Source organism: Fusarium verticillioides, chromosome 3, assembly GCF_000149555.1.
Source record: "Fusarium verticillioides 7600 chromosome 3, whole genome shotgun sequence".
NCBI classification, from domain to species: domain Eukaryota; kingdom Fungi; phylum Ascomycota; class Sordariomycetes; order Hypocreales; family Nectriaceae; genus Fusarium; species Fusarium verticillioides.
In genome coordinates this window covers 325104-337395 of record NC_031677.1, presented here as the reverse complement: position 1 = coordinate 337395, position 12292 = coordinate 325104, and the positions used below count along the sequence as shown (strand labels likewise).

Sequence of the window (12292 nt, the reverse complement as noted above, 5' to 3'; positions counted from 1 at the left end):
TCTGTGCACAAAAGCGCAGCACACTATATGACTACGCATCGCTTACGCCAAGAGTGGCGCGGTATGCAGGGGAACTAAAGATGATTTTATTCTAGGCCAATTTTTAATGGACATCGGCGATCGTTTACCTAACCAATCACGAACCAAGTTACGAGAAGCCAACTTGCGAGAGAAATATAGCGAGGATGATTGCATGAACCATGAGATTACTTGGTATAAGACGTCCGCACTCGCCTGTTTCACTACTCATTTCTGACCTCATTAATATCTACGCCTATCATTCTTTCTAGGCAAGCAAGTTTTCTTGAGTCTACGTTTACCTCTCCCCAGTCATGTTTTTACCCCAGATACTGACTGGGCTATTGTTCTCGACTGTCCTGCCTGCAGTAGCCCTTCCTTGGCCACCTCTAGCCCAAGATGCGCCAGAGATATTTGAGTATAACTCCACCATTTCTGCTCGAGCAAACCCCGGCGACTTCTTTCTACGGATATTACCCTTAGGAGCATCTATCGTGGCCGGAGATTACTCCCAAGACGCCAGCAAAAACGGGTTCAGAAAGTTTACCCGTGACAAGCTTGTCGAACAAGGATGGAAAGTGAACATGGTTGGTAACCGTAACTCGGGTAGTATGTCAGACAATGTGAGTTACTAGCAAGGGAAGTTCCAAAAAAGACACAAACAACTAACTTGGATGGCAGGATCACGAAGGCGTCTCAGGCCAGGTTGTCCAAGACATTGCGAAGCGTGGACGAGAGTCTGCCGCAACATGGTTACCCAACGTGGTACTAGTTAACGCAGGAACGAATGATGCCAACGACCGCAAGTCTGACGTCGATGCCGGACGAACGGGCCTTCAGATGAAGGAGCTCATAGAAGGGATCTTTGCAGAGGTCCCCCAAGCTGTCGTGGTTCTTTCTACTCTACTGCCAAAGGGTTCGAATGCAGACTACGTGGAAAAGATTAACAAACAGTACCGGACAGTCTATCGTCAGTTCGTTCCCTTACGAGAGGATGGCAAGGAGGAGTCGAATCCGCAGTTTAAAGTCGTCTTGGCTGAAATGCAGCCATGGTTGAGCATTGGAGATATCCACGACGGGACACATCCAACCATTTATGGTGAGAGAAAGATGGCAGCCGCCTGGGTCTGGTTAGTATATCATTTTACACTTCTGTCACCACTTAGACTGATGTGACAGGGCCATCGGTGTTGCCAACGACCGAGGTTGGATTAAAGAACCCAAGCAGAGCAGTCTCTTCAAGGATGGCGAGAGCTCTAGAACTTGCCGTAAGAAGTTTGGAAGCGGCGCGTCGGACCCCAGAAGCGGTCGGCAGATTCTCTTTGCCAGCGACCCAGCGATTCGCGACGACGGCACCTACCGGCACAAATCTCAGCTTCGCGACGACCGCAAGGGGTCCTTTACCAATACAATCGGCGGTGGGCCCGACAAGGACATGACCAAGACATCTGATATGTGGTTTGCCCAGCTCGTCAACCTGAAGGGCTCACCCAAGGGCGATGAGCGGGATGAGCTGATCCTTGCACCCTCAGACAAGTCGGATCGTAGATTCACTGTCTATTTAAACAATGGGAACGGAGAGTTCAATGACGGGTTCTCAATCGATCCGAAAATGAGCTGTTCCAACGCTCGTGAGTACATTAACCCTGCTCCATTCTAACATACTGACAGGTGATATCAGATATCAGATGGGGTGATGTTAACGGTGATGGTTTGGATGATTTCATTTGTATTCAGACCAACGGAGAGTTGTAAGCTTACAAAATGCACCATCTATTAGCAGTCATCGTGGAGTTAATGATGAACTTTAGATACGTCTCCATTAATAAGGGTGGAAACCCGCCTACATTTCAGAACGTCGGCCTTGCAAGTCATTTCAAACCATGGTATTGAAGCATCACAAGCTAATCCGTTGGTGCAGTACAAGCCGCAGGAGATGGGCCTCGGTCGCGATCGAGTACGCCTGGGAGATATGGACGGTGACGGTCGCTTAGACTACTGTGTTATCTCGAATGCTGGCAATATTCAGTGAGTCATGTCATATGCTATCATCTGATACCAAAGACGTCTGATCTGACCGGTTTCAGTTGTTGGCGCAATGGAGGTATTGGAGACAAGGCTGCTTACTGGCAAGACATGGGTCAGGGATCACATATCTTTGCGTCCCAGAACACAGGAGATATGCGAGGCGTACAACTTGGTTAGTATTTCTTCCCTCAATACTATCAACTGAAGCTAACATAATGAAGTCGATATGAACGGGGAGTATGTTTGGACGCCACCTCTTAGTGTATCAGCCTTGGAACACATACTGACAATAATACAGCGGCCGCTATGACTGGACATGGATGAGCAAGGAGGGCCAAGTCAAGACGTAAGTAGACTACTGAGGGTATGTGATACGCACATGCTGACTCGAATGGACAGATTCATCAACCAACGAGGAGACGGCAAGGGTATGAAACCATTCTGGAGAGAGGCCGGAATAACGCATCCTGGCCGTGGCTTTAACATTGGTGAAGACCGCGAGTTCATCAAATGGGGCCGAATATTTAGCGGACGCCCTTCTTATGTCAACTGGCAGCGCGAGGGTTTGCTTTGCAATGGAGGTGTAACGTGTCGAATCACTTACCAGGTTTGGGAGAACCAGGGAGAGGGGGGTACTTCACAAAAAGGTTTGTCATTCCTGAAGCCGACATGTTGGCCCATGTTAACTGTCTAAAAGGTGATGGTATCTTCTGGGGCGACACAACTGGTTCCGGCGTAGACGACTACGTTTGGATCTCCATGCACGGAGAAGTCAATGTGTTTGTGAACAAGAATACGCGGAGCAAACACGACTTTTACGAAACTAACGCTTGGGGAACGCCATCTATGGTCCGTACAGGGCTCCCGCGCCGGGCATTGCACTTGGCTGATTGGGACGGAGATGGTAAAGACGACATCATAGGCGTGACTGACCTCAAGACTGGTGCACTCAAGGTTTGGTACAGTCGTTACAACGACGGAAAGCATAACTGGGATGCACAGCTTATCCCCAATCCGCCTGGCAGGGAATGGTGCACTCAAGGCTTTGGACGACTACCTTTTGACAACGCTCACCACTTTGCCGATCTGACGGGCTCTGGTAGAACGGATTACATCTGTATGGCGCCAAGTGGCCAAGCCTGGGCCTGGCTCCGAGGTAAGGACGGTGTTGCAAAGCCTTCGGGGCAGATCAAGTACACGGAAGACCTAGACCGGGCCAACTTTCAGTTTGCAGATATTAACGGTGACGGCAAAGCCGACTTGATCCATAAAGACAAGTTCAGTGGCGACACCCAAGTCTGGTATTTTGACAGGGTTGTCTCTGAGGCTGAGCGACCTGGAAACTCGGGTAGCATCATCAAATGGGATCGGCCTGAGAGGTTGTTCCGTGGATCGGTCCGGGGACCAGATACTCACTACCCACGACTGAACAACCAAGGTCGCGCTGATATGGTCTACGCCAAGGCCACCAATGCACACGTAAGCCCCCTGCTCTATTTATAAATGGACTATACTTACTGGCCTTGCGCTGCAGGCTCACATCTCGTTCAACGTATGCCCCGCAGGAGGAGATGATGATGAGAGAGATACAGACCTCCCCACATACAGGCCCCCCGAGCTTTCTCCAGACCCCGAAGGTGACTGGTTCTGTGGCAAAGGTAACGGAGCCAAGTGGACTACTAGTCTCTGGCGCGAACATGGTGTCGGTACCTGGCTAAGGCAGAGAACCGATCTTTACAGCGCGGCCGAGAACAGCTGGCCCAACGATGAAGCGAAAGGCGTCCCACGTATCATTGCCGAATACGATGTTTTCAATCGCGATCGTACCTTCAACTGGCATACATCCTGTCGAGCGTGAGTCGTGACTCTATCCTTCCTCTGACAAATAAGCAAGATACTTACTAACACAAAAAAAAACCAACAGAATCAGCGACTCTTGTGACTTTGTCAATCCTCTTGAGGAGGCAGACGATTGTTCGAAACACCAGGAAAGAGCCTTTGCCCTTTGGGCCATGGGAAACTTTGCCCTGTTCCAGCAAAAATGGTACAAGGCAGTCAAGGATGGGTAAGACCAAGTTCCTTCACTACACCCTTGACAAACTTATTTACTAATAACTTTAACTATGCTCCAGCGTGGACTCTGCATCCAAGTCATCAGGCGCTATTGCCGACAAATTCTTGCCTGTATCGGCCGAGGATGCGCTTGCTAACCCGGCTGCGTGGCTCACTATCGTGGCTGGCATGTTCACCACAATAGGTGGTATCGCCCCTGGAATGCTTGGAAATAGTGTCAACTTTGTTGCAGGTGTCTTGACCATTGGCGCTGGCGCTGCCTCGTTTGGAGCAGATTCGACTGAGCCGAGCCCGCAGTTCAAGTCATTTGCGAGCTTGGATAAGGCCCTTGGCGATATGGTTGAGTGGACAAGAAAGGCCATGGCAGCGCAATTTAACCGCTACTTCGTTGAGACGCCACCCAACAATGATAGGGCACGTGGCTCGGAGCTGGCTCGCGCTATTGAATCCGGTATCTGGGCCAACCAGGATATTGCGCAGGCTGACTCGGAAGCCATATGGGATAGCGGAAGGGTTCAATCCATGATTGAGGCTGCTATGATCAGTGAGATGTGGAATACCGGAGAGGTCGCCATCTTCAAATGGTCCAAAGATCACGACTTGGCTAAATGGGGATTCAACCCATGCTTTGGTGGTGACAAGCACGGCTTGGACAAGTTCGTCGCCTGTATCAACGGCCACAACTATCTCATTGTAAGTTCCAAGGTTCTATGGCAGGCTTATCAAAGTAAAATCTCTAACATCTTGTTGATAGGCCAAGCAGATCATCAAGGATGAGCAAGGTGATGCCAGAAACTGGCCAGATATCGGATCGGACGAGGAATCACTGAAGGAGTACAAGCTGGATCACGCTACTGTAATCAATGCTGCAGAGAGGACACAAAACCGAGCTGACCGCTTTATTCCCCGTGGAATTGACAACCTAGGAGAGCTCTTCACTGAGGCTTCTACACAGCCTGAAGGCGACCGCTCCAAGTACTTAACCTACTTCAACGTTCCAGGTATGTGTTGATCATGGCGATATCTCATATCTCATGTCATCTCGCTGACTAAGTAATAGTGTGCAATCTCAACGACGTGTACAACTTCGACAAGTACCAAGATCACCTGTCTGGGGAAGTTCAGTTTTGCACGAGTGAGAAGACTGCAGGAAACCTTGTACCATTTTGTGTCGCCCATATGCTTGCCATCAACTGCAGGAAACTCAGCTTACCAGGAGGGGAATGGCCTTATCAGAACGACATTGTCGCTTGAGTGGGATAACGCGCAATTTGTTCAGCTCAGGGAGGCCGGCAAAGGTCTTATCCGTCTTGTTTAGTTTCATGATGGGGGCGGGTAGAGGGATTGATTGGATATATAAAATAGCTCAGAAATACATGTTAAAATTCTAGCGATCTAGCATTGAGGGTCCTGGCCTGGATATGTCGCACTAGCTGGAAGCTACCAGCAAGCCATCTATACACCATATCGTCAAAGAAGATTTAGAATAGCTATTGAAGTCATCCACGTGGGGCGCAAGTCTGGTGTTAACATCATCTCCCCCTTGACGTCGAGATCTCCAGCAGCCATGGTACTCTATCGGGAACCTTGTAGCGCGGTCATCGAATATCAAGGAATAAGCTCGATTTGGGCTCTTCTGTTTTATGATACTACCCTGGTAAAATTCTGGCAGACGTCCCCAAAGGAACATGTCCATAATGCTGGTATATCTTGAAACCTCTGGGTTTGATGCAAACTGCCTCCTATTCCCCTCTGCCAACTTGTCAATTATAGGTCACCAGGATATGACGTTTGACCTTGCAACTGGTCACGGGCCCAACCATTCCCTATCTAAACATACTTGCGTGAGCCAAACCAGTAGACTAAGGGCGGTACGACAATCTCAGTGGTCGTAGCTCGTTGGAGCCACGGAAATCCCCAGCCAAATACCCCAGCTGAGATAGCTCTCCCAGTACCGCCTAATGCCAAACCAGCCAATAGAATATTCAAAGCCAGCTGTCTTTCTTTGATATCGTACGACGTCCAGCATAGGGCAGCGCCGTAGGCAATGTATGTTCCGCCAAGGAAGCGGATCTGCGAATCCATGAGGGAGACGGTTGATGAAGGGAGTCTTGCGCGCTCAGTTTGAGCGAGATATTCTGTTATCCCGCGGACAAGATGTGATGCGCCGTTATAAATGATCCAGGCGGAGAAGCCTTTGAGGAGGAGGGGAGTGTAGTCGGTAGGTATGAATTGAGACATTCTATTGAGCTCTTTAGTGGGGATCTGTGAGTGACTTGAATTGGTAGAGCCAATGTCGATTCCGGATGCAAAAAGGTTCCAAAGGTCTACTTATAGTCCTATAATGCAATTTTACTCTGGCTGAAACAACGCGCGCTTAATGTTGAACCAATGCATGGTGTTGTCCGAAACGGCACAATATCTTGCCGCTAGCCTATCAGCGCTCTTAGCGACGAGGAAAAGTCGCCGGGCCGGCGTGATTCTCTTGTCAGCGTTGCTGACACAGCGCTCAGCTCCCTAAGAATGAGTACGAATAATACGTTTGTCGTCAGAAAATAGAAAAGCTTCAATGGCTGAGAGCGGACATAAGAGTATTATGTCCGCAGTTGTTCAATCTGTGGCGGAGACAAGCACAACACCAACAGTCAATCGCTATGAAGGCATCATGATAATTAACTACCACTCAACTCAGGATTTACTTCAAGATTCTTAGCACATTGCTGTTGTGGCGCCTTTTGTCTCATTCCCACCACACATTTCAAGCTATAAAGTGGACTGTGAATAACATTCATTTTCTCTCGACACGCTTCTCCACCCTCCCCAAAAGCCGCAGCGCTCGACTACACGAAACAGCACGCACTTACAAAATCTGGAGTCTCTTCTCTTGCTCCTGCAATTTCTACCAATGGAGCATCCAGTTATGAGGTCATCGTGACGAGAAATGGACCCTTGTAAATGAGAGCTCCTTCCTCGTCTATTTTATGGAGCAGTGACGTTGCCCTTCACGTTATGATATCATCTCAACATTCAACCTTCTTCTTAAACCAAACCTCACAACTTCAAACCCCCATTCTCAACTCCATCAGATCACCAAAGACTCATCACAATCAACAACTCTTCCCACAGACCACCGAAACCTCATCACTTCTCGTCCCCCAACACAATCATCTTCAAAATGTCAGACCTTCCCACCAAAGATGACATCAAGTCCCAAGCCGTCGACGGCCGTCCCATCACCCAAGCCGAAGCATCAGCCATCGCTGCCGAAGAGTCAGCCCTCACCGGCAGCGGCCCCATCAAAGGCGGCACCGCAGCCACCGCTCAGAGTCTACACGACAAGCAGATGAACTTCCTCGAGAAGGCGGGTGAGGTCGTACGAAAGGCACCTACTGAGGTGACCAAGGAGGATGCCGCTGAGGTGCAACGCGCGGAGGTAAGATATTGCGATAGCTTGGGCGATGATGGTTTACTGACTGGTGCAGGCTCGAGCCAAGGGCGGTCCTCCTGGAAAGGGATCGACTGCTGCTGATGTGCAGTCTGTTGCGGACACCAATGCCCAAGCTTAGATTCAGATTTTGCTGTTCCAAATTGATACACAGATGACGAATTCTTCAGAAGAGTCCTCGAGAAGGAATTCGCAGGAAAGGACATGATTAAGCATGAAGTGTTGCGAGGAGAGGCCAGAAGCCATGGCAGGGCTAAAATAGAGTAATCGTAATCAACATTCAAGTTATCATAACGGGATTCCGACTACTTGTGCCTTGCTAAGTGTTTGCGCCGTGGATACATGTCCTGTAAAACTCGATTAAACCTCGAATGTTATCCAAGAGACACTCAGCTAAAGTATCACTTCACGACTTTGATATTAATCAGCATGACGGCTTTACTGGAAAATTTACGAGCGGCTATAACTTTGGCCTCAATTTGCTTCAGACACGCAGCTCAAATGTATGCTGGTTCTTCCACCATAGCTATTCCATGAATTACTTTCATCCGCAGCAATTTTATCAAGCAGGGACTTACTGAGACATGCTTCGTTCTTTTTTTTCAGCTTTGACCTGCTACCTCCCAAATCAGGCAATGTTCCCGTGCAAAAGACTTTCGAGCTTGGTCTACTGACTCTTCTGATGCAACGCTCTGTTGGTTGTTATGCTGTTGGTCGTGTTTTGTCCCACTTCTATGCAACTAGGCAAATCAGGAAGCGCTTTGACGGGCAGCCGAGATCAGATCATCATTTTCACAGATAACTCAAAGATCAATTTAAACTCGAAATACCATTCTTTTGTAAGCCTGTCGCCAGTCGGAGTTCTTTCCGTCGCCATACCTTTTCCTAGGAGATGTTTGGTGATATGTTGGTCGACCCTCGTCGGCGAACCGAACCCCGGATCACGAGTTCAGAACCCCAGCATGACGACTTGCAGCGTTGGCCGTAACTAGGCTTCTTATGGACTACTACTGCATAAAGACTGGGCACGCAGTCCTGGTTCATTTGGTTATCTGTGACGAGGTTGGCTCGGATGCCCGGATGATCGAATACATATATCGATAACATCCACTCCTCATACCCCTCTCAAATGTGTCCACCTTGAAATTTTGAGTGTATGATCATAACTTGAGCAGAACCCGCAGAGTAGGCTCTCCGATAACGGAAATCTTGCTCAATCAAACTGGCGAAGTAATCCTTCATAAGATGTCTTTCCTCGTGAAACTCGGTCTAATCTTCGCTTTACTCACAAGTTGGGCATCATGCTTCTCCAAGTTTTTACGTCCCCCGGAGCAGGACCCAGATCAAGCAGTTGACCAGGACATGACGAAGAACAACCACTATGAAGATGGAGAAATGATCCCGATCCTATGGAACACCAACATCAAAAAGGTTGACCTCTATATTTGGCAATTCATTGACGCTCAAAAGAACACAACCGCTCCTTTAATAGGTAGTTGGACTCGATCCCTTCTGTTTATTGTTTTGCTGATTGAGCCGCCTAGACAATGGTACATCTCCTTCTAGTGACTGGAAGGCTCAGTATGATATTTCCAACGCGACAAAGAACAACGAGGATTGCATTTATTGGTTTACGTTAATGGACAGCAAATATGGCGGGATATTAGCCAAGTCCCAATATGTAAACGTCAGCGCGCCGAAAGCCGAGGAGACCACGACGGGTTCGTCCGCGAGCAGAGAGACAAGTTCTGTACCTAAGCCTAGCTCTAAATCTGGGTTGTCTCGCGGTGAGATTGCCGGTGTAGCAGTCGGCGCCACGATTGGAGGTTTGCTGGTTCTTGGGGGCATTGGATGGTTGGTTTGGAGAAGACGGACGAGAAGGAAAAATAATGCGGCGCCGGCAGAGCTTCCTGGGCATTATGAGGGCCAGCCTCATTCTGACAGACCGAAGAGTGAGCTACCTGCTGAGCCTGTGATCTTTCCTCCAGAGCGTCCGAGGAGCCCTCCTAGAATTTATGAGGCACCATGATTGAAGAGACAAGAAAGCTTAACATAATAATATCAGTCGATACATTCTGACTATCTATACTTTATATGTTATGATTTATATCAACTCGTCTTACAAGTTTCATTCCAGTTCTTCTTTTCGACTTCCAAGTAACAGGTTCAAACACTTCAACACATAAGCAAGGGTGGCTTATCACCTACACGCCTTGAAAGCTATAATTTTACTTGAGATCCTTTCCAGTGACAGTAGACACATTCCAGTCAAGCAAAGCATCACTGCCCAACACCCCCTCAATAAGCGTCTTACTTAAGTTCCAAATGTTGGCCGCCAGCTCGGGATTCGAAGCCTGGCTCGTTTCCTTGCCCTCTTGATCAGGGTCAGAGAAGTAGTACCCATTCAAATCCTCCTCCTCGATCTTGGGTGAAGTCAGCGCCCAGAGTGCACTGTACGATCCCTGCTCTACGTCACGGCCGATGGCTAGCATAGCCCAGGATAGAAGTTTTCCTGTCAGGCCGGGGTAGGCGTCTTTCCACTGCTGCTGCATTGCGGTGTTAACCTATATTTGTTAGTGTCATGCTTCAATCGAGGAATGGGAGGACTTGCCGCTCCGGGGTGGACAGAAAGAGCATAGATCCTATCCTTGTTTTCTTGGATAACCTTTCCAGCTAATCCATACTTTGCAAACAAGATCATCGCAAGCTTGGTCCTGTTGTATCGAGCCGTGGAGTCAAGATTCGGATCATTGATCTCATCCTTGCTTCTGAACTGAACATTCGAAAGCTGTGCAAGACGATGCATCTCACTAGCCTCAAACACAACTCTCGGCGGCGGCGTATTCTCCATCTTCCCTGTCTTTCTCAAAAGCGGCCAAAGCTGATTACACACATAAAAATGCCCTAAAAAGTTCACCCCAAAATGTCGCTCAATCCCATCGGAATCCAACCCAAACTGATTCGTGTTGATACCCGCCGAAAGAACCAAAAAGTCAAGTCTATCAAGTGACTCTCGCAGACCACCAAAGACTTCGCGGATTTGAGCTAGATTTCCCATGTCGCACTCTTTCCAGTCAACTTTTGCATCAGACTTTTCATTTTGGATTGTGGAGATGGCTTCTTCGCCTTGTTCTTGTTTGCGATTGATCATTATGACTTTGCAGCCTGCGTGAGCGAGGGCGCGGGATACTTCGTAGCCGATTCCGAGGGCGCCGCCTGTTACGATTGCGACGCGGCCTTGGAGGTTGTCGGGTTTGATGACTTGAGGGCCGATGCCTGTTGTTTTCTGGAGTATGGATTGCATGGTGATGTGCTGCTGATGCTGATTTTGGGGTAGTGGTTCGAAATAAGATGAAAGCTGGAACCTGGAATTTTTTTACAACTTCGGATGGGAATCTCAATTCGAGATGAGGACACATCCTATATATTTACGGGACGTCGCCGTTGAAGCCATTCATGTATCACTGTGACGTGACGTTGAGCACGGGTTATTGACAGGGAACAGATGTCATGAATGACATCATTATTTCTTCAACATATCACTTGGTGTTACAGGTTGCGAAAATCGATAACATCAAATTGACACGATACTAAACAAATAATTGTATAATATTGTTAAACCACTACTTGAAGTAAGAGACCAAGACTTGGCGGTTCCCAACGCTTGATCGTCATGGCTTATCAGATAAGAATGATAACAATTTTGCAAGATCCCGATGATTGCGAAATGCTATCGTAGTGATGCATCAGAAACAGCCTTCCGCAGATATTGATCAGATAGCATTTAATTGTATCTAATTGACTTCGCAATCTGGCATTCAGGCACTGTACTCGTGCCCAAGCGTCCCGTCGTCGTCGGCGATTTTTCGCGTTTAAAGTTCGCCATCCAGGGTAACCTCTAACCGAAAGCATGTTTTCAGCTGAACACCATCAGGTAGCATCGTGAAAAATTAAGTTCACGAGTAGCGGAAATTGGCAGGAAATTAAACAAACATCTTCGGACCAACCTAACCACAATCCACCAACCTCACCGTTTCCTCACAAGGCAGCAGTACTCCACTGATCAACCGACGGAGCATGTGCTAAAAAGTCTAAACTTCAGCTTCAAATGGTGATCTTCACTGATTCTGCAAATCTTTGTACCACAAAGCCGTTGTATTCCCCAGCCTGTAGATCTTTACACGTGGTATGCTGAGACAAGATGCCATGGCTGGCTGAGACCGAAGTGTCATTGGGGTTAATTTGGGGGTTCTTGACTGTCGGCCGACACAACATTACAACCTTGATGGAAAAAATCCTAAGGCTGGAGCGAAAACACCAACGGAGCCTCGGGCCGTCAAGAATGCCAAGTCTCCGAGATGAATCAACTTCCACAACGGGGTTAGGCTGTTAGCTATCTAGCCGTGATAATGAACTGAGTCACTGCCTCCAAAAACGGGTCATCGTCAACTCTCAGGGTCCTTGCTCCAGCGACAGGTGTCAACTCAACTGTCACGAGCTTCCTCCCGTCCTCGTATGGATATTACAACGTCAGTGGCTTACTCTCCTAACCAAGCGCTCTCTTCTCCACGAAATATCAAAAGCCTCACAATTTAAAATTACCCATCAGCCCAGGCGCGTAAAAAAAACGTGCATATGCACTCGGGTACAAATGCTCTCCGTCGGGGACCGGCAACTTCTGTATTCAATCTAGACCAGGGGTATTCTCACCAATCCCTGTGACAAATC

At 48.3% G+C, this 12292-nt stretch overlaps 5 protein-coding genes across 5 annotated transcripts; 3 read left to right on the top strand and 2 right to left on the bottom strand.

Annotated features, from left to right (window-relative positions):
- Positions 1–332: 332 nt before the first annotated feature.
- On the top strand, positions 333–5373 carry FVEG_17330 (hypothetical protein; the record flags this gene model as incomplete). The annotated part of the gene is made up of 16 exons (XM_018906586.1): positions 333–641; positions 700–1148; positions 1198–1649; positions 1700–1769; positions 1830–1888; positions 1923–2046; positions 2106–2218; positions 2268–2283; positions 2345–2392; positions 2446–2693; positions 2744–3525; positions 3581–3900; positions 3971–4111; positions 4179–4812; positions 4874–5120; positions 5180–5373. 16 exons carry the CDS (start codon positions 333–335, stop codon positions 5371–5373), a joined length of 4206 nt encoding a protein of 1401 aa, XP_018760680.1.
- A 330-nt stretch (positions 5374–5703) lies between these two features.
- FVEG_17331 (hypothetical protein) lies at positions 5704–6443 on the bottom strand. Its single transcript, XM_018906587.1, has one exon. It carries the CDS (start codon positions 6358–6360, stop codon positions 5950–5952), a length of 411 nt encoding a protein of 136 aa, XP_018760681.1. The 5' UTR covers positions 6361–6443; the 3' UTR covers positions 5704–5949.
- An 851-nt stretch (positions 6444–7294) lies between these two features.
- Positions 7295–7685, top strand: FVEG_12701 (hypothetical protein; the record flags this gene model as incomplete). Its single annotated transcript, XM_018902043.1, has 2 exons — positions 7295–7552; positions 7602–7685. The coding sequence occupies 2 exons, from the start codon at positions 7295–7297 to the stop codon at positions 7683–7685; spliced, it is 342 nt and encodes a 113-aa protein (XP_018760682.1).
- Positions 7686–8809: 1124 nt separating this feature from the next.
- Positions 8810–9593, top strand: FVEG_12702 (hypothetical protein; the record flags this gene model as incomplete). Its single annotated transcript, XM_018902044.1, has 2 exons — positions 8810–9056; positions 9109–9593. The coding sequence occupies 2 exons, from the start codon at positions 8810–8812 to the stop codon at positions 9591–9593; spliced, it is 732 nt and encodes a 243-aa protein (XP_018760683.1).
- Positions 9594–9615: 22 nt separating this feature from the next.
- FVEG_12703 (hypothetical protein) lies at positions 9616–11009 on the bottom strand. Its single transcript, XM_018902045.1, has 2 exons — positions 10176–11009; positions 9616–10128 (listed from the first exon to the last, which is right to left on the bottom strand). The coding sequence occupies exons 1-2, from the start codon at positions 10866–10868 to the stop codon at positions 9793–9795; spliced, it is 1029 nt and encodes a 342-aa protein (XP_018760684.1). The 5' UTR covers positions 10869–11009; the 3' UTR covers positions 9616–9792.
- Between the last annotated feature and the right edge of the window lie 1283 nt (positions 11010–12292).